The following is a 21,516-nucleotide window of genomic DNA, read 5'->3' as shown; positions in this document are numbered from 1 at the left end:
GTACAGAGAGGATGTGGAGATGTGAGTAATGAGCAGCAGCATTTGTATGCAGTCTCCATTACCCCAGTCTATCCTGTCCTGAGCTCCTTTTCTTCAGAGAGCTGAAGTTCAGCTGTATTCAGGATCATAATCCCTGACAAGCAAGGCAGAGAGGAGGATGAGACATTTCTTTAGCTCGGTGTTGTGAAGTAACTTGTCCTCCTGTGTGATAAGGACAGGTTTTCTGTGTACTAATAAGACGGTGGCCACTTTATTTCTCCTAATGATTTCTCCCTAGACAAAATGAACCAATATAGCTAATATGGGAAAATATTTATAATAAAGTAATATTTGGGTATTTTAATTTTCTTAATTCCCGGAGAACCCCTTTAAAGGGGTTGTCTCATTTCAGCATATGGCATTTATCATGTAGAGAAAATTAATATAAGGCGCTGACTAATGTATTGTCTTTATCCATATTGCCTCCTTTGCTGATTGATTAATTTTCCCATCATATTATACAATGCTCATTTCCAAGGGCTATCTGCGCTACAGCATTGGCGGGGAGCTGCTGCACATGCATGCCTATGTGCGCTCACACGGTCCCGGACACCAGAGTGTCCGGCACATTTTCCTATAGTGGGCAAGCATAGCCACTGCTGCTGCATTACAGGATGGTCATAACCTCAGGAAACGAGCAGCGTCTAATGTTATGGAAAAAGGAATCAAGCCAGCAAAGGAGGCAATATGGACAATCACAATACATTAGTAAGTGGCTTGTATTAACTTTCTCTACATGATAAATGCCATTTGTTGAAGGTGACAACCCCTTTAACAGTGTAGAAAGGCAAAGAAATAATGAAAAATATATGCATCTAGCAGCATCTAGTATTTTATGTCTTACCTTCAGTCTTTTCTTTAAGCCAGTTAACTATATACTCCCAGGAACCTCGTGGATGATTTTTGAAGTCAACTAATTCTGGGTTTGAGTTGTACCATACTTTAGAAACATTGATGAACGTCTATAAAAATAGGATAATATAATTGCTTATGCAGATGAAAACAAAAAATCACTTTTCACATATTTAACTAATACTGTATGTTCTTTTTTTAGTCTAAAATGAATTATCAGAAATTGATCTTCCGCACTCCAAGCTACTCAGCAGACATTTTCTCATAGATTTTTTTTTATTATGAAAATGAAACACAAGTCAGTCCATTAGCTTCTATGTTCTATAGTACACTATTTTTAGGGGGCTGTACCCAGTTTTAAACATATGACCTATTCACAGGATAAAGAATAAGGACTCATGCACATGACCGTTGTTGTTTTGCGGTCCCCAAATTAAAGATCCGCAAAAACACGGATACCGGCCATGTGCATTCCACATTTTTCAGAACGGAATGGCCAGCCCCAAATAGAACAGTCCTATCTTTGTCCGTAATGCAGACAGTAATAGGACATGTTCTATTCTTTTGTGGAATGGCCATACGGACACGTATGCACACTGAGTCATTTCGTTTGGGGCACCATTGAAGTAAATAGTAGTGATGAGCGGCAGGGGCTATATTCGAATTCGCGAATATTTTGTAGAATATTCGTCATATATTCGCGAATTCGCTATTATTTTCTTGATTGCGAAAATTGGCAACGTAATATTCGCGGAAAGCGCGCAGCAATACAGACGTGGGTCACTATAGCTACATTTTTCAAGCTGCTAGAAGTTTCCTGAGACTGGAGAAAATGGTTGGCACGGCAAAACATTACAATAGCTTTATATGCAGATAGAGTGCTCCAATATATTCGCAATTGTGAAATCGGCACTAATGATTCAAATATTTTGGCGCAATACATGCAACTCCACATTTTAACAGGTCTGACTATTTATTAGTAATTGGTGCACTAAGTATTGTTGTGAACTTGTGACATCACAGCACTATGTCTGTATGTATGTATGTAGCATACATACATACATACAGTACTATGTATGTAGCATGTATCTAATGGAAAGCAGAACCTATCAGCTACACTGTATCAGGATATAACCTACACTGACTGACTATCTCCCACCAACTATCTGTATTATATATGAGCTAACTAACTAACTAACTAGATAATGTAATGACACAGTAAAGCACAGAGCACAGCAATGACACCGCTGTCTCTCTCAGATCTGCAAAATACTGCATACAGTGGCTGCTGGGGAGGTTCTTATATAGTAAGGGATCAGCAACTTTCCTATTGGTTGCTAGGGATGTTGCTTACACAAAAAAAAAAAAAAATGGAATGGGCACGGATGAAAAATGCGTTCGTGTGCATGAGCCCTAAGGGTATGGTTCAATTCATCTTTATGGGACTACTGAAGGGAAGCCAAGTGCAGCATTCAGCAGTCTTGGGCAGTATCTTAGAGATGAATCGAACAGCAGTGCGCATGTTTCACTGCCACTCCTTTTAAATGCAAAGACTCATGACACTGTTCTCATCATGATGGAACCCGACAATATGATTCTGGCTCCCTATCATCTTGATAGGGATACGTTTAAAACTAGGCTCAAGCCCTCTAATGGTGGTCTCACACATAGAGTTGTTGTTTTTGGGGGGGAACATTTTTGTGTCACTTTTCCTGCTGTTTTTTGCAGTTTTGAAAAAAAAAAAAGCTGCAGTCGGATGTAAGCTTAAATTTAATATAAAGATATAAAATACACTACAATCAGTGCACCGTTTTTACTGCATTTGGTGTGTTTTTTGGAGTCAGTGACATAAAAAAAAAAACATTCTCTAGGTGTGGCCTTTTACATGTATTTTCCCATAGGCTTCTCAAGAAACTAGAAAAAGGCACCAAAAAATTTATTATAAAAAAAATGTATGATTAAAAACATGCACCCAAAAGTCAAGAAATGCATATAATTTATTTACAAGCCAAAAAGTGATGCTAAAAACTATATGAAGCCACAGGGCATGTTCACTGCAACCATTACTAGCATAATATTTTACAAAATCTCATCCAAATGCTACAGAAAAATTCAGCAGATGCAAATTGTATGCTACTTGTTTCCACCACAGATTTCACACTTCATAACGCATAGGGTAATACATGAAAAAATTTCTGCAAAATCCACAAAAAAATCCACAGGTAAAGCCTCATTCACACGTCCACGTCCGTGCTCAAATCCGTGAGCAGATAGTCAATGATGCATCCGTGAAGCTGTCCGTGAAGGATCCGTGTTGGGTCCGTGTGTCTGTTTTTTGCTGTCAGTGTTGCATCCATGTTTCACTGACAATGCACAGCTGAAAAATAATTTTCAAAGCATCTCTTCTTAATGATCTGTGAAACACGGATGCGACACGGATGGCATCCTTGTTGCATCCGTGGTTTTCACGGACCCATAGACTATAATGGACGTGATGGATCCATGAACACGGACAAAGTAGAGCATGCATCCGTACTAAAAACACTGACCCACGGACCGTGCTAAAACACTGATGTCTGAATACACACATCAAAATGAATGAGGACGTGTGTTGTCCATGGAGAACACGTACAGCACACGTCTGTTAAACACTGACGTGTGAATGAGGCTTAACTTAGTGGGATCACTAGAGATTTTACTTGTGTTCTGTGTGGACGTCCTTAACCCTTCAACCATCATGATGTACCAGTACATCACAGTGGTTGAGGGAATGTGCCCACTCCATACGTGGCGGGTGACAGCTGTATAATACAGCAGGCACCCAGCCACAGGATCACCATTGCCTGTCATTTAACCCCTCAGATTGCATCTGTTCTGTCTCCATTTTTTGCAGAACGGTGCGGACAAAAAATACGGTTGTGTAAATGAGGTCTAAAACTGACATTTTATAGTCTTACATTTTTTTTAATCTTATTAACACTAAGTGGGCAGCACTACTGGATTTGGGGCACTTAGAGGGCAGCACTACAGGATTGGGGGGCATTGAAAGGTCAGCACTACTAGATGGGGGGCACTAAGCAGGCAGCACTACTGGATTGGGGGCACTAAGCAGACAGTACTACTGGATGTAGGCACTAAGTAGGCAGCACTATTGAATTGGGGAACTAAGGGGGGCAGCAGTACTGGATGGAGGCACTATTAGGGCAGTACTACAGGAGTGGGGGCACTAAAAGGGCAGCACTACTGAACTGGGGCACTAAGAGGCCAACACTATTGGATTGAGGGCACAAAGAAAGCAGCACTACTCGATTTGGGCACTAAGGAGACCTTTTACTATGTAGGGTACTAAGTAGGCATTTTACTCTTTGGGAACACTATGGGGCACTATGGCAGAATAACTACTATGTGGGGGAATAACTACTGTGGGGGGCCATTAACTACTGTGGGGGCCATTTACTGTGTAGGGACACTAAGGAGGCATTTTACTCTTTGGGAACACTATAGGGCATCACTACTACAGTATGTGGTGGCACTATGGGTCATAACTACAGTGGAGGCACTAAGGGGACATAACTACTGTGGGGGCACCAAGGGGGCATAACTACTGTGTGAGAGCACTATATGGCCTTCTATTGAATGGGGACACTAAGGGGGCATACTACTACTGTGAGAGGACACTAAAGGGGCTTTTCATTGTGTGTGGTTACTAAAGGGGCATATTACTATATTGGGTCACTGAGGGGGAATTCTACTGTGAAGGGGGCATTAAAGGGAAATTCTTCTGTGTGAGGGCACTAACAGGGCATTCATAATGTGAGGGGGAACTAAGGGGGCATAACCTCTGTGAAAGTGCAGACACACAACTAAGCTACACTATATACACTGACCCAAATTATAAATGCGACACTTTCAGTTTTGCTCCCATTTTGCATGAGCTGAACTGAAAGATCTTTGAGTTCTACATTTTCTACATACACAAAAGACCCAATACTCTCAACTATTGTTCACAAATCTGTCTAAATCTGTGTTAGTGAGCACTTCTCCTTTGCCGAGATAATCCATCCCACCTCACAGGTGTGGCATATCAAGGTGCTGACAGCATGAATATTGCACAGGTGTGCCTTAGACTGCCCACAATAAAAGGCCACTCTGAAATGTGCAGTTTGATCACACAGCACAATGCCACAGCTGTCGCAACGTTTGTAGGGAGCGTGCAATTGGCATGCTGACTGCAGGAATGTCTACCAGAGCTGCTGCCCGTGCAATGAATGTTCATTTCTCTACCATAAGCTGTCTCCAAAGGCCTCACAACCGCAGACCACGTGTAACCACACCAGCCCAGGACCTCCACATCCAGCATGTTCACCTCCATGATCGTCTGAGACCAGCCACCCAGACAGCTGGAGCAACAATCGGTTTGCATAACCAAAAAATTTCTGCGCTAAATGTCAGAAACCATCTCAGGGAAGATTATCTGCATGCTCATCATCCTCATCGGGGTCTGGACCTGACTGCTGTTCGTCGTTGTAACCGACTTGAGTGGGCAAATGCTCACATTTGATGGCATCTGGCACGTTGGAGAGGGGTTCTGTTCACGGATGAGTCACGGTTTTCACTGTTCAGGGCAGATGGCAGACAGCGTTTGTGCCGTCGTGTGGTTGAGCGGTTTGCTGACGTCAACGTTGTGGATTGAGTGGCCCATGGTGGCAGTGGGGTTATGGTATGGGCAGGCGTATGTTATGGACAATGAACAAAGGTGCATTTTATTGATGGCATTTTGAATGCACAGAGATACCGTGACGAGATCCTGAGGCCCATTGTTGTGCCATTTATCCACGACCATCACCTCATGTTGCAGCATTATAATGCACAACCCCTTATTGCAAAACATCTGAAAACATCCCAGTTCTTGTATGGCCAGCATATTCACCGGACATGTCACCCATTGAGCATGTTTGGGATGTTCTGGATCGGCGTATACGACAGCGTGTTCCAGTTCCTGCCAATATTCTGCAACTTCGCACAGCTATTGAAGAGGAGTGGACAAACATTCCACGGGCCACAATCAACAACCTGATTAACTCTATGCGACGGAGATGTGTTGCACTGCGTGAGGCAAATTGTGGCCGCACCAGATACTGACTGGTTTTCTGACCCCCCTTCCCAGTAAGGCAAAACATCTCAGAGTGGCCTTTTATTGTGGGCAGTCTAAGGCACACCTGTGTAATATTCATGCTGTCTAATCAGCACCTTGATATGCCACACCTGTGAGGTGGGATGGATTATCTCGGCAAAGGAGAAGTGCTCACTAACACAGATTTAGACAGATTTGTGAACAATATTTGAGAGTAATGGTTCTTTTGTGTACAGTATGTAGAAAATGTTTTTAGATCTTTGAGTTCAGCTCATGCTAAATGGGAGCAAAACATTAAGTGTTGTGTTTATATTTTTGGTCAGTATATATATATATGTACACTCACCTAAATAATTATTAGGAACACCTGTTCTATTTATCATTAATGCGATTATCTAGTCAACCAATCAAATGGCAGTTGCTTCAATGCATATAGGGCTGTGGTCCTGGTCAAGACAATCTCCTGAACTCCAAACTGAATGTCAGAATGGGAAAGAAAGGTGATTTAAGAAATTTTGAGCGTGGCATGGTTGTTGGTGCCAGATGGGCCGGTCTGAGTATGTCACAATCTGCTCAGTTACTGGGATTTTCACGTGCAACCATTTCTAGGGTTTACAAAGAATGGTGTGAAAAGGGAAAAACATCCAGTATGCGGCAGTCCTGGGGGCGAAAATGCCTTGTTGATGCTAGAGGTCAGAGGAGAATGGGCCGACTGATTCAAGCTGATAGAAGAGCAACGTTGACTGAAATAACCACTCGTTACAACCGAGGTATGCAGCACCTTGTTGAATCAATGCCACGTAGAATTAAGGCAGTTCTGAAGGCAAAAGGGGGTCCAACACCGTATTAGTATGGTGTTCCTAATAATTCTTTAGGTGAGTGTATATGTGTTAGGCAATTGTTATTATTGCCATATTTGTGCGAGGGGAGGCGGGGCTATCTACGGTTAAAAGGCAGCAGCACATACCTGCTGCACGGTTGACGTCATTTCTGGGTTATTCGGCTCCAGGTCAGCGATCGGGCGTCTTGCAGAGCTGATTCACAAACAACACCCAAAGTAAGACGCGGCCGAGTACACTGTCAGGGGAGGGCAGCGGGACACAGCATCATTTACCTTGTGGCGGCGGTGGCGGCTGCTCACATCAGCAGGTGCCGGGCACTGTCGATGGGGCCTGTGAGCGCCCTCTGCTGCACATAGCCCATTCTGTGGCTAGGTCTGCTTTGGCCGCGGTGGGGGCAGGCTTCTGGGGACACCTGACTGCGGCACTCGGCGGCTGGGGATACAGTGGGGAGAGGGCGGTGGTATGAAGCCCCGACCTCCTGGTGGTAGCAGGGGTACTCGCATGCCCGCCGGCTACCTCGCATCAGCATGTGCTGTTGTGGTCGACATGGGGTGTGAGCGCCCTCTGCTGCTTACAAATATTATAGCAGCTAACTGTGGGTTCACTGAGGCTTGTCAGAGGGGGCTGTTGTCTGCCCTATATGAATGGTGTTGCTGCTTTGTTGCATGTGTGCGGTTCTGCGGTTTCCTGGACTGTGGGCACATTGTTTGGAGCCTGGTTTGTCACTGGGGCTGGCCTGTGCATGTCCGGGAGTGCCTCTGTGTTGTCAGCCTTCGTCATTCATACTCCATACTCTAGGACTGAGAGCCATATTCTCTAATTGCTTCTTGACTGGAGCCTCCCTGCCCTGGTCTTTCCATGTTCTATTGAATTGCTTTTGCCGTACAGTGCAATGTAAAAAAAAAAAATATATATATATATATATATATATAAAGTTTACAAATATTTTTTCATATCTTCACAGTTACGTGTCACGTCGGTGTGACACAACAAGGCCAAATAAGCAGGTCAGATAAGGTAGGTATGTCAGTCACGTTCTGGGTACTGGTGGGGGTGTGACCAGATAATGGTCCCTACTACCTCCAGGCCTATAGGCGGGGGGTGGAAGGGGAAGAAAAAAAACAAAGAAAATATAACAACAAATGTCTTAAGCCCTGTCACGACTACAGGTGCATTACTGGCATGTTTGTCACGACCTCAGACTCAGATACAAGTCCTGTCATGACTACAGGAATTCTATTAACGCGTCTGTCACATCCACAGACTCGGCATAAAGTCCTGTCATGACTACAGGCGCACGGAATCACGTTATTACATTTGTACATCCAGTGCCATGCCCACAGGCGCAGCAAGGTCATGTCTGACACGACTACAGACTCGATACCAAGTCCTGTTGCGTCTTCAGGCACAGACCAGGCATGTCTGGTACGGACACGGCTAGACGACCACTATGGTCAGGTTACAGATCGATACCCAAGTCATACAGTAGGCAGCTATCTACCACGCCAATAGATAACAAGTTCCGTCTCGCCTACAGGCCTGGTCACGGCTAGACACAGATAGGTGGCACAATCAGGCACGTAGCAGGTGGCGGTTGCACAGTGGGGGCCGCCATAGCAATCGTTCTAGTTGGTTGGGGTCTACTGGTGGTCACGTCATGCCAGGCACATGGGCATAATGTTCGCGGGTCGCAGTTCTGGTTAGGGGGGTACTAATTGCTCTCATTTACTGGCCGGTAGGAAGAGGTCGCAATAATTCATTCCAGGAGGCTCATCCGCATCTCGGGACAGTGGGGAGTCACAGTCTGAGTGAAGCGCGGTGACATTCTTAAGATCCTGGACTATCCCAAAATTATCCGCTGAGTTGCGGAAAAGGGGCATCTCCTTTCCCGCCTCCGCTAGGAAAGCGGAACTATAACGTCTCCTTATCGCGGATGCACCACCCGTGAGCCAAGAGGTGGTGTCAATGGATACCATTCAGACGTCGCTCACACAGCTACACGCCGTCATCAACAACATGGCGTTGTCCATGACTGACTTACAGGCCAGGATGTAGTCGGTTGAAGCCAGTACTGCTGCCACAGCATGGGCGGCACTGACACTAGCGTTAGCTGCAGTGGTGTAGTTTAGCGTTTCTGGTGGGTCTTCTCAAATTCCCACAAACGCTCCATCCCCCTACATTCCTGCTAATATCAGGCAAGATATATTGGAGAGCAGGGACGTCAATCTGGCATCCCTGCTTATTGCCACACATGAGGCCCCGGACAATAAGAGCATAGCATGCAGTGAGGCATCTGTCATCCTGAAGTCTAAGGATGCCAGGTTAAACAGGAAGCTCAATATCACAGAGTTCATGTTAGCATTTAGCTTATACCGGGACGTCATTTGTACAGCCAACCCGCATAGGAGGGCTGAGCTAGACTTATACATGTACAAAGTGGTTGAATTAGGTTATAAGTATGGCGGCACAGCATTTTTCGATTATCAGAGTTTTTGAATAGAGGTGGCTCACTCCCTGAACAATGAATAGGGTGGGTGCTCCTACGAAAAAGATTTCACCCAATCTTCAAAAATGGTAACAATGTAGAAAAAGTAGTAGGGCACACCTACATTTGGGTACACATAGGAGATTTATTATACATTTATTCATACAACAGTATATAATAATATCACATAAAAACAAATTAAACAAATATTAGCATGCGGTTACTGCGTAGATAAAAAATCGCTTAAAAAGTGCAAAATGTCACTGGACAGAATAATCCTAAATAGAGGAGTCTTTTCACTAAGTCTTTCTCCAAATTGAAATATTAATGTCGCAAGTCTAATTCCTCAGTCCGTATAAAGTGAAGTTCCCAGAACAGTTTCAATGTAATAGAAGGATAATTTTGTTACTTATGTTTCCTTTACTTGAATCACTTTCTGTGTGTATATCGGTTCAACATTTATTTGTCTACTCACACTTATGCTGGCTGTATTGCGGTTTACCGTGGCATCCCACGTATGGTCTGCTTGCAGTCAGCGGTATCGCTTCCTGAGTGTGGATCCAGGGATCTTCGGTAGTGAATTGCAGGGGTGCCGTAGATAGAAATTTGTAAGTGAGAATCACTGCCAGGTGCTTGAATCAAGCTGCAGGTTTGTTCTTGCTCCGGCAATCAGAGTTTGCTTTCTCCTGCCAATTCTTTTTAATACCGATCCCTCTCCTTGTGGTTAGTTTGAAGCGCTTCAATGTTCCAGCTGCATATCCAGTCTTATGGGATCCTCTCTCACCATTTACCGATATAGTGCCAGTGTTTACTAATGATGTGCCTTAATTTCTTGTGTTGTGTGTTAAAAGGTAAAATTATCCTCATATTGTCGCCATTGTTTTGTTTGTCTATTTTTGTTTTCGTATCGAAAAAAGTTTTCCGATCTAACTGGCGTACTGAATCTAGAGCTGTATCTAAGATCTTTATGGGGTACTGTTTTTTGAGGAATTGGTCCTTCATTACCCTAGCTTCCTCCTCAAAAGTATCTATCTTTGAGCAATTCCTCTTTATTCGTCTGAACTGTCCTGTAGGTATATTCAGTAACCACTGTGGTAAATGACAACTGTCATATAGAATGTAGCTGTTTTTTGCGGTCGGTTTGTGATATGTATTACAAATTAATTTATCATTCTCTACCATAATTTGTAGATCTAGGAATTCTACCATCGTCTGACTGATTTTTGCTGTAAAACGTAAGTTGGAATTATTTTGGTTAATCTTTTCCGAAAAATTGTCTAGGGATTCCGGGTCATTCTTCCATATAAACAAGATATCGTCTATATATCTTTTCCAGAGCACCAGGTCTGTCCCCAGCTTGGGATCGATGACCTCCTGTTCCCAATTTGCCATAAAAAGATTGGCATAGCTGGGGGCAAACCTGGTGCCCATCGCCGTACCGCATATCTGTAAATACATGTCAGAGTTATACCAAAAATAATTGTGGTTCAAAATATATTTTGTTACTGTCTGCAGATATTCTATCTGTTCTTCAGGTAGCTGACTTGCTTTTTTTAATTGTTGCCCCATAGCTTCTATCCCCTGCGTGTGGTCTATTATGGTATATAGAGACTGTACGTCCAATGTGCCTATAGTCCACTTGTGATCATATTTAAGATTTTCTACTATTTGTATTATCGCAGTCGTGTCTTTTATATAAGATCTTATGTTTTTGACAGTAGGTTGTAGCAACTTGTCTATGTAATGGGACAAATTTGCGGTCAGTGACCCTATTCCCGATATTATGGGTCGTCCAGGTGGATTGATAGGGTCTTTGTGTAACTTTGGGAGACAATAAAAAACCGTTAGCCTGCATTGGCTCTCGGTAATATATCTAAATTCTTGTTTGGATAGAATGCCTATTTTTTGCCCTTCTTCACATAAAGTGACCAGCTCTCTGTGGTATTCCGCTGTAGGGTCAGTACGTAATTTTTTATACGTGGTTGTATCTATTAATTGCCTTAAGCACTCTTTATTATAATTTTTTGTATCCCATACCACTATGGCCCCGCCTTTGTCCGCCGGACGTATTGTTATGTCCTGATCTTTCTGTAGTTGTTTAATTGCTTGTACTTCTCCTCTAGACAGGTTGTTATCTCTGTTATTGTTTACTTTTATTTTCCTAATGTCATGCTCGACTGCTTTTCTGAAAGTGCTTAGTTCTTCACTAATTTCTTGTCTTGGATATTTAGTTGATTTCATTTTAACATCAGTGTGGATATATTTCCTTCCGCCTAATGTGTTGACTTCATTAATTACCGGATTTTTAAAAAAATATTTCTTTAGGCAAAGTTTCCTTATAAATTTCTCTATACCTATCAGAGTGTAAAATTTATTAAGTTTGTTGGATGGTGCAAACTTAAGACCTTTATTTAGTAACTTTATCTGTGACACAGTCAGGGTGGTGGTACTCAAATTGACAATCGCGTCAGATTCTTCTATTAATAATGTGGGTTGTAATTTCTTTTGTTTACATCCTCTACGTGGTTTCCTCTTTCGTGTCTTTGTGGTTTGTATTGGTGTCTTTGTGCATTTTGGGATTCCCGATATCGTACTGTGTCCCGTGGTTGTGGCGTGTTGTATTGTTGACGTGTCCTGTGATATTGATAATCCCGACTGTTGTCTCTGTGTCTTAAGTTGTATCGGTGTGTCGGTGATTCTCTCTGTGTTATATGTGGTGATTTTCTCTGTGTTTTTTGTCGTGACCTCACTTTGTGGTGGGGGGGGGTCTGATCTAAAAAATGATTTTCAGTGAATATTTCGAATCTATTAGACGTTGGTATAATAAAATCGCTCTGTTCCCTGCTATATGTGGGTTCTATTTCCGTAGTTTCTAATGTTTGTGGGTTACTTGTTACCCTTTGTTTTTTAGTTTCTTTTTTGGTATTTTGAATTTTTTTGACTTTTTTGGTGATTATATCATACTCTAATTTGTCAATATTTTTACATATTCGTTCCTGCCACATTTTATATTCATCATTTTTTGGTAAATTTCCAATGACCAATTTCATTTCCTCTATTTGAGTTGTTACTTGATCCAGAATTTGGGATCTTCTCTTCACGATCATCTCCATTAAATTTATGGATTGTGCCCGTAAAAAGTCCTCCCATTCTTTCTCAAAGTCCTCATTATATAGGTCATACGCTGGGGTTTTAGATAATAACAGCCCTGTAGGTATTTTACCTTGTACAATGTATTGTTTCAGGGCTCTAATCTCCCAGCGTTGTTTGAGTTGCTTATGTAACAAGCTTTCTAGATCTTTAAATATATCCGCCATTGATTTTTCATATGGCGGATTTGAATAACCTTCCCCATTATCATCAAATGTAAACGTCTCAACTTTGAGGCGTTTGGTCTCCATGTGACTCCAAATGTCCATCATTGTGCAAGAAGGAGCTCACTCTCAATGGGTGAAAAAGGGTTTTGTATTCAGAGTTTTTGAATAGAGGTGGCTCACTCCCTGAACAATGAATAGGGTGGGTGCTCCTACAAAAAAGATTTCACCCAATCTTCAAAAATGGTAACAATGTAGAAAAAGTAGTAGGGCACACCTACATTTGGGTACACATAGGAGATTTATTATACATTTATTCATACAACAGTATATAATAATATCACATAAAAACAAATTAAACAAATATTAGCATGCGGTTACTGCGTAGATAAAAAATAAAAAATCGCTTAAAAAGTGCAAAATGTCACTGGACAGAATAATCCTAAATAGAGGAGTCTTTTCACTAAGTCTTTCTCCAAATTGAAATATTAATGTCGCAAGTCTAATTCCTCAGTCCGTATAAAGTGAAGTTCCCAGAACAGTTTCAATGTAATAGAGGGATCATTTTGTTACTTATGTTTCCTTTACTTGAATCACTTTCTGTGTGTATATCGGTTCAACATTTATTTGTCTACTCACACTTATGCTGGCTGTATTGCGGTTTACCGTGGCGTCCCACGTATGGTCTGCTTGCAGTCAGCGGTATCGCTTCCTGAGTGTGGATCCAGGGATCTTCGGTAGTGAATTGCAGGGGTGCCGTAGATAGAAATTTGTAAGTCAGAATCACTGCCAGGTGCTTGAATCAAGCTGCAGGTTTGTTCTTGCTCCGGCAATCAGAGTTTGCTTTCTCCTGCCAATTCTTTTTAATACCGGTCCCTCTCCTTGTGGTTAGTTTGAAGCGCTTCAATGTTCCAGCTGCATATCCAGTCTTATGGGATCCTCTCTCACCATTTACCGATATAGTGCCAGTGTTTACTAATGATGTGCCTTAATTTCTTGTGTTGTGTGTTAAAAGGTAAAATTATCCTCATATTGTCGCCATTGTTTTGTTTGTCTATTTTTGTTTTCGTATCGAAAAAAAGTTTTCCGATCTAACTGGCGTACTGAATCTAGAGCTGTATCTAAGATCTTTATGGGGTACTGTTTTTTGAGGAATTGGTCCTTCATTACCCTAGCTTCCTCCTCAAAAGTATCTATCTTTGAGCAATTCCTCTTTATTCGTCTGAACTGTCCTGTAGGTATATTCAGTAACCACTGTGGTAAATGACAACTGTCATATAGAATGTAGCTGTTTTTTGCGGTCGGTTTGTGATATGTATTACAAATTAATTTATCATTCTCTACCATAATTTGTAGATCTAGGAATTCTACCATCGTCTGACTGATTTTTGCTGTAAAACGTAAGTTGGAATTATTTTGGTTAATCTTTTCCAAAAAATTGTCTAGGGATTCCTGGTCATTCTTCCATATAAACAAGATATCGTCTATATATCTTTTCCAGAGCACCAGGTCTGTCCCCAGCTTGGGATCGATGACCTCCTGTTCCCAATTTGCCATAAAAAGATTGGCGTAGCTGGGGGCAAACCTGGTGCCCATCGCCTGTACCGCATATCTGTAAATACATGTCAGAGTTATACCAAAAATAATGTGGTTCAAAATATATTTTGTTACTGTCTGCAGATATGCGGTACGGCGATGGGCACCAGGTTTGCCCCCAGCTACGCCAATCTTTTTATGGCAAATTGGGAACAGGAGGTCATCGATCCCAAGCTGGGGACAGACCTGGTACTCTGGAAAAGATATATAGACGATATCTTGTTTATATGGAAGAATGACCAGGAATCCCTAGACAATTTTTCGGAAAAGATTAACCAAAATAATTCCAACTTACGTTTTACAGCAAAAATCAGTCAGACGATGGTAGAATTCCTAGATCTACAAATTATGGTAGAGAATGATAAATTAATTTGTAATACATATCACAAACCGACCGCAAAAAACAGCTACATTCTATATGACAGTTGTCATTTACCACAGTGGTTACTGAATATACCTACTGGACAGTTCAGACGAATAAAGAGGAATTGCTCAAAGATAGATACTTTTGAGGAGGAAGCTAGGGTAATGAAGGACCAATTCCTCAAAAAACAGTACCCCATAAAGATCTTAGATACAGCTCTAGATTCAGTACGCCAGTTAGATCGGAAAACTTTTTTCGATACGAAAACAAAAATCGACAAACAAAACAATGGCGACAATATGAGGATAATTTTACCTTTTAACACACAACACAAGAAATTAAGGCACATCATTAGTAAACACTGGCACTATATCGGTAAATGGTGAGAGAGGATCCCATAAGACTGGATATGCAGCTGGAACATTGAAGCGCTTCAAACTAACCACAAGGAGAGGGATCGGTATTAAAAAGAATTGGCAGGAGAAAGCAAACTCTGATTGCCGGAGCAAGAACAAACCTGCAGCTTGATTCAAGCACCTGGCAGTGATTCTCACTTACAAATTTCTATCTACGGCACCCCTGCAATTCACTACCGAAGATCCCTGGATCCACACTCAGGAAGCGATACCGCTGACTGCAAGCAGACCATACGTGGGACGCCAAGGTAAACCGCAATACAGCCAGCATAAGTGTGAGTAGACAAATAAATGCTGAACCGATATACACACAGAAAGTGATTCAAGTAAAGGAAACATAAGTAACAAAATTATCCTTCTATTACATTGAAACTGTTCTGGGAACTTCACTTTATACGGACTGAGGAATTAGACTTGCGACATTAATATTTCAATTTGGAGAAAGACTTAGTGAAAAGACTCCTCTATTTAGGATTATTTTGTCCAGTGACATTTTGCACTTTTTAAGCGATTTTTTATTTTTTATCTACGCAGTAACCGCATGCTAATATTTGTTTAATTTGTTTTTATGTGATATTATTATATACTGTTGTATGAATAAATGTATAATAAATCTCCTATGTGTACCCAAATGTAGGTGTGCCCTACTACTTTTTCTACATTTTTCGATTATCATCGCTCATTCTCGGCAAAAGCTGCAGCCGCCCTGACACAGTGTCAACATATCCTTGATTGGTCTAATATAGACACTGAATTGTTTTGTCACCATTTCGCAGGCCTGAAAGCTCCGACCTGCACCGTCTGTAATTCTCATTCCCACACGGCGGGTTGGTGTTCAAATACGATCAACACTGCAGAATCGATTCAGCCTAGTTCTGCCCAGGTCCATCCGGTAATAATTCAGCCTCCGGTGTCGATAAATTAGGGCGTCCCATCAAATACCTAGGGAAGTCTCAGATATGCAACAGCTATAATTACACAGCTTGTCATTATAGTCAGTGTAGGTTACTACACTTATGTGCTATCTGTTTCAGAGCCCATCCTCGCGTGGCGTGCCCTCAGAAAAATCAAGGCCCGGCATGACTAAGCGTGGTTAACATGGAGCTTCTCGCTCGTTTTTGACTGCCCATCCAGATCCAGAGTGGGTGCAGTTCGTGGTCAAGGGTTTAATTAGCGGCTACCACACAGGTTTTCTCGCCCTCCCGCAGACCACATACGAGTGCGGGAATTTGTAGTCAGCATCCAGAGACCCAGAGGCAGTTACACAACTAATCGAGACAGAGTTAGACAGGGGTTATCTAATAGGTCCCTTCAGCCAACCTCCCTTTGCATGCTGGAGGATCAATCGAGTAGACATCGTAACTGGAAAGTTCTCAAATAAAAAACAGTTAATTTATGACTTGTCGGCCCCGCATTCATTACAAATACCAAGCATGAACTCATTAATTCTCCATGAGATATGCATCTATAGACGAAGCTATCCAGGTAATAATTAAATTAGGGAAGGGTACTTGGTTATTAAAAGCAGACATTACCGACTGCATTCAAGTTACTGCCCATCCAACCAGACTTATGGCAATGGCATGGCATGAAATGGCAGGGGTTATATTATTTTGCTAACAAATTGACTTTTTGGTCAAAATCCAGTTTGCCAGCACCCTGCATTGGGTCTTGTCCAATACCTTCAGGGTGAATCATGTTATCCATTACCTGGACGACTTTCTCCTGTTAGAATCCCCAAATCAGGAGCCTCAAGACTTACAGGTCTTGTGTACTGCATTTGAAGACCTCAAAGTTCCAGTGGCCCCACACAAGGTCGAAGGCCCTAGCACAGGGATCACATTTCTAGGCATACACCTAGATACAGTAGACATGCAAGCCAGTCTTCCACAGGACAAGTTGGCCAGAATCAAGGCAGTTGTACACAGGCTAGCCCAAGTGAGGGTCACCACCAAAGCAGATCTTCAGTCACTTCTCGACATGCTGAATTTTGCCATGCGGATCATTCCGCAGGGCAGATCATTTATTTGAAGACTGCTGGTGCTCCTCCCTCAAGCACCATGCCAAGATAGCCCAGTTTACCTGGATCAGGAGGCCATTTCTGATTTATTGATGTGGGACAACTTCCTCTCTCAGTGGAATGGAGTCTCCTTGTTCATTCCAGTGGTATCCAATCATTAGCCAATAGTTCACACAGACGCTTCTCCCACTGCCGGCTTCGCAGCCATACATGGTACCCATTGGTTTACTGACCCATGGCCATCAGAAATTACCAGCATACCTGGGTTTTCCAGGAGCTCCTCACTGTTCGAAATTTATCCCATGGTAGGGGCAGTTGTGATATGGGGTGAACAGTGGAGAAACCAGACAGTGTTATTTCTAACCGACAATGCAGCACTCACAGACAGTCTAATGAAGGGTAGATCAGGATCCAGGCACATAATGGCTTTCGTGCGGAAGCTCGTATGGCTGTTGTTGCATCATAACTTCAATTTCATTTGCTCACATATTAGTGGGCTACGTAATGTCGCAGCCGATGCACTGTCCCACTTTAATTTTCCAGTCTTTTTTCAGGTTTTCACAGAGGCAGACCATTACCAACACCAGCTCCGCTTCATGGCCAGTTGCTGATGGAGTAGCTCCCTTTCTCGAGATTGTCTATACTGCCCTGGCAATTTAGGGGCCCATATGTGTGAGAAGTACTTTGCAATCAAAATGTGTAAAAAAATGGCCTGCAAAATCCGAAAGGTGCACTTTGGAATATGTGCCCCTTTGCCCACCTTGGCAGCAAAAAAGTGTCACACATCTGGTATCGCCGTACTCAGGAGAAGTTGGGGAATGTGTTTTGGGGTGCCATTTTACATATACCCATGCTGGGTGAGAGAAATATCTTGGCAAAAGACAACTTTTCCCATTTTTTTATACAAAGTTGGCATTTGACCAAGATATTTATCTCACCCAGCATGGGTATATGTAAAATGACACCCCAAAACACATTCCCCAACTTCTCCTGAGTACGGCGATACCAGATGTGTCACACTTTTTTGCAGCCTAGATGCGCAAAGGTGCCCAAATTCCTTTTAGGAGGGCATTTTTAGACATTTGGATCCCAGACTTCTTCTCACGCTTTAGGGCCCCTAAAAAGCCAGGGCAGTATAAATACCCCACATGTGACCCCACTTTGGAAAGAAGACACCCCAAGGTATCCAATGAGGGGCCTGGCAAGTTCATAGAATTTTTTTTTTTTTTCGCAAAAGTTAGCGGAAATTGATTTTTTTTTGTTTTTTTCTCACAAAGTCTCACTTTCCGCTAACTTAGGACAAAAATTTCAATCTTTCATGGACTCAATATGCCCCTCAGCAAATACCTTGGGGTGTCTTCTTTCCAAAATGGGGTCAGTTGTGGGGTGTTTGTACTGCCCTGGCATTTGAGGGTCTCCGCAATCATTACATGTATGGCCAGCATTAGGAGTTTCTGCTATTCTCCTTATATTGAGAATACAGGTAATGAGATTTTTTTTTCCGTTCAGCCTCTGGGCTGAAAGAAAAAAATGAACGGCACAGATTTCTTCATTCGCATTGATCAATGTGGATGAAAAAATCTCTGCCAAAAAAAAAAATGGAGGGGAAAGGCGTCTGCCAGGACATAGGAGCTCCGCCCTACATCCATACCCACTTAGCTCGTATGCCCTGGCATTTTTTTTTTTTATATATATATATATAAAGTGTTTGCCAAAGCATAGGAACGCCGCCTCCTCCTCAGCTCGTATGCCTCGGCAAACATATCTGTTACTGCAGAGGAGAAAATCCCGTCTTGCAGCGCCGCATACACCGACTTGCGTGTAATCTGACAGCAGCGCAATGCTTCTGTCAGAATGCACATCGGTGCTGCAGCTGGTCGATCGGTTGGTCCACCTGGAAGGTAAAAAGACAAAAAAAAAAAAAAAAAGAAAAAACCAGGCCGCAACGCAATAATTTTATTAACTTTGCAACAGAACATGTAACTTTAACTTTTTGAACTGAACATTAACGTGTTTGCTTACTGGTGTGTTTTTTTTTTTTTTTTTTTTTCCTTTATAGAACAAACCTCTCCTTCCCCATGGGTCAATGTGCAAAGCGCAAATCGCCCAAAGATGTGGCGAAGTGCGTTATGCACTTTGTCCCATGTGAAAGGAGACGTTTGCAGCAGCAGTGAGTGAATGGGCCCTAATAGCCCTGTGTGCCTATCCTGGTGAGATGATCCCTATGCTAATAGTGTACCTGTGAGTGGTACTTCCGGAAACACTCTCCAAAGCATAGGGCAGGGTGGTCAGGACAGTCAGGACAGAAATAGCGGGTGTCACGCCTTATTCCACTCCTGCTACAGACACAACATCTTTTTCGGGGTGACGGTTGGGTTGAGGTACCAGGAACGACATTGGGGAAATGTCGCTCGTGTAGACGGCTAACTACACTGGTGGATGGGGCCACGGAACCTCCTGGGTACAGGAGGTTCTCGATGATCTCTTCCTGAAATTTGAGGAAGGATCCAGTTCTCCCAGCCTTACTGTAGAGAACAAAACTATTGTACAGAGCCAATTGAATTAAATATACAGACACCTTCTTATACCAGCGTCTGGTTCTGTGGGAAACTAAATACGGAGACAACATCTGGTCATTGAAGTCCACCCCTCCCATGTGGAGGTTATAGTCGTGGACTGAGAGGGGCTTTCAATGACACGGGTTGCTCGCTCAATTTGTATTGTCGTGTCTGCGTGAATGGAGGAGAGCATGTAAACGTCACGCTTGTCTCTCCATTTCACCGCGAGCAGTTCTTCGTTACACAGTGCGGCCCTCTGCCCCCTTGCAAGACGGGGGCTAACGAGCCGTTGGGGGAAGCCCGCGCGACTAGTTCGCGCGGTACCACAGGCGCCAATCCGTTCTAGAAACAAATGCCTAAAGAGGGCCACACTTGTGTAAAAATTGTCCACATAAAGATGGTACCCCTTGCCGAATAAGGGTGACACCAAGTCCCAAACTGTCTTCCCACTGCTCCCCAGGTAGTCAGGGCAACCGACCGGCTCCAGGGTCTGATCTTTTCCCTCATAGACACGAAATTTGTGGGTATAGCCTGTGGCCCTTTCACAGAGCTTATACAATTTGACCCCATACCGGGCGCGCTTGCTTGGGATGTATTGTTTGAAGCCAAGGCGCCCGGTAAAATGTATTAGGGACTCGTCTATGCAGATGTTTTGCTCTGGGGTATAAATATCTGCAAATTTCATGTTGAAATGGTCTATGAGGGGCCGAATTTTGTGGAGCCGGTCAAAAGCAGGGTGGCCCCTGGGACGGGAGGCGGTGTTGTCACTAAAGTGCAGGAAACGCAGGATGACCTCAAATCGTGTCCTGGACATAGCAGCAGAGAACATGGGCATGTGATGAATCTGGTTCGTGGACCAATATGACCGCAATTCATGCTTTTTTGTCAGGCCCATGTTGAGGAGGAGGCCCAGAAAAGTTTTAATTTCGGAAACTTGGACTGGTTTCCACCGGAAAGGCTGGGCATAATAGCTTCCCGGGTTAGCGGTTATAAATTGTGTGGCATACCGATTTGTTTCTGCCACAACTAAGTCTAAAAGCTCCGCAGTCAAGAACAGCTCAAAAAATCCCAGGGCCGAACCGATCTGAGCTGTCTCAACCCGAACTCCAGACTGGGCGGTGAAAGGGAAAACTACAGGTGCGGCTGAAGTTGGGGACTGCCAATCAGGGTTTGCCAGCACCTCTGGGATTCTAGGGGCTCTACGGGCACGTCTTTGCGGTGGCTGCGACGGGGTCACTACTGCACGTGCCACCGTACCAGCTTCAACTGCCCTTCTGGTGCTCGCTACTTCACCAGGTTGTACGGCAGTGCTGGTACTAGGTCCAGGAAGGGCTGGGCTGCTGGTGTATGCCTCACCACGTAATCCGACAGCACCAGCCCCACTCTGCTGCTCTTGAAGCGGATCCTGCGCAACCTGCGGTCTAGCGACACGGGGCCGGGTATGCCTGGTGGTATCAGGGACCTCAGCCTCCTCGTCCGAACTTTGGGTCAGAGAGCCACTGCTTTCTACAGGTTCGTATTCTGACCCGCTGGATTCATCAGATGAGGGTTCCCACTCCTCATCCGACTGGGTCAGAAGCCTGTAGGCCTCTTCAGAGGAATACCCCCTGTTAGACATGTGGGCAACTAAATTTAGGGGTATTCCCTGAGACTACCCAAGAAAAAAAAGCAAGCCTGTCTTACAAAGGGGAGCCTAGCGAAGTACCGGAGGCCGCTGCGGTTGATAAAAAATATCAAAACTGATTTTTTTATCGCCGCAGTGCGTGTAAATTGAATGTGCAGCGATCAAAAAAAAAATTTTTTTTTGTCACTGCGGTGGGGCGGGTGTGGGCGAACGCACGTGTGGGCGAGCGATCAGGCCTGATCGGGCAAACACTGCGTTTTGGGTGGAGGGAG

The 21,516-nt window shown here is 43.4% G+C and overlaps 1 protein-coding gene across 1 annotated transcript in view; it reads right to left on the bottom strand.

Moving 5' to 3' along the window:
- Positions 1 to 21,516, bottom strand: part of LOC122937870 (ovalbumin-related protein Y-like) — a 172,237-nt gene that overhangs the window by 85,181 nt on the left and 65,540 nt on the right. Inside the window, exon 4 of the mRNA XM_044293020.1 lies at positions 884 to 1,001. Within this exon, the coding sequence (XP_044148955.1) occupies positions 884 to 1,001 (118 nt within the window). The remainder of the gene's footprint in view (positions 1 to 883; positions 1,002 to 21,516) is intronic.

The sequence above is a fragment of the Bufo gargarizans genome, chromosome 5, assembly GCF_014858855.1.
Source record: "Bufo gargarizans isolate SCDJY-AF-19 chromosome 5, ASM1485885v1, whole genome shotgun sequence".
NCBI classification, from domain to species: domain Eukaryota; kingdom Metazoa; phylum Chordata; class Amphibia; order Anura; family Bufonidae; genus Bufo; species Bufo gargarizans.
This window is presented reverse-complemented; position numbering and strand designations above follow the sequence as displayed.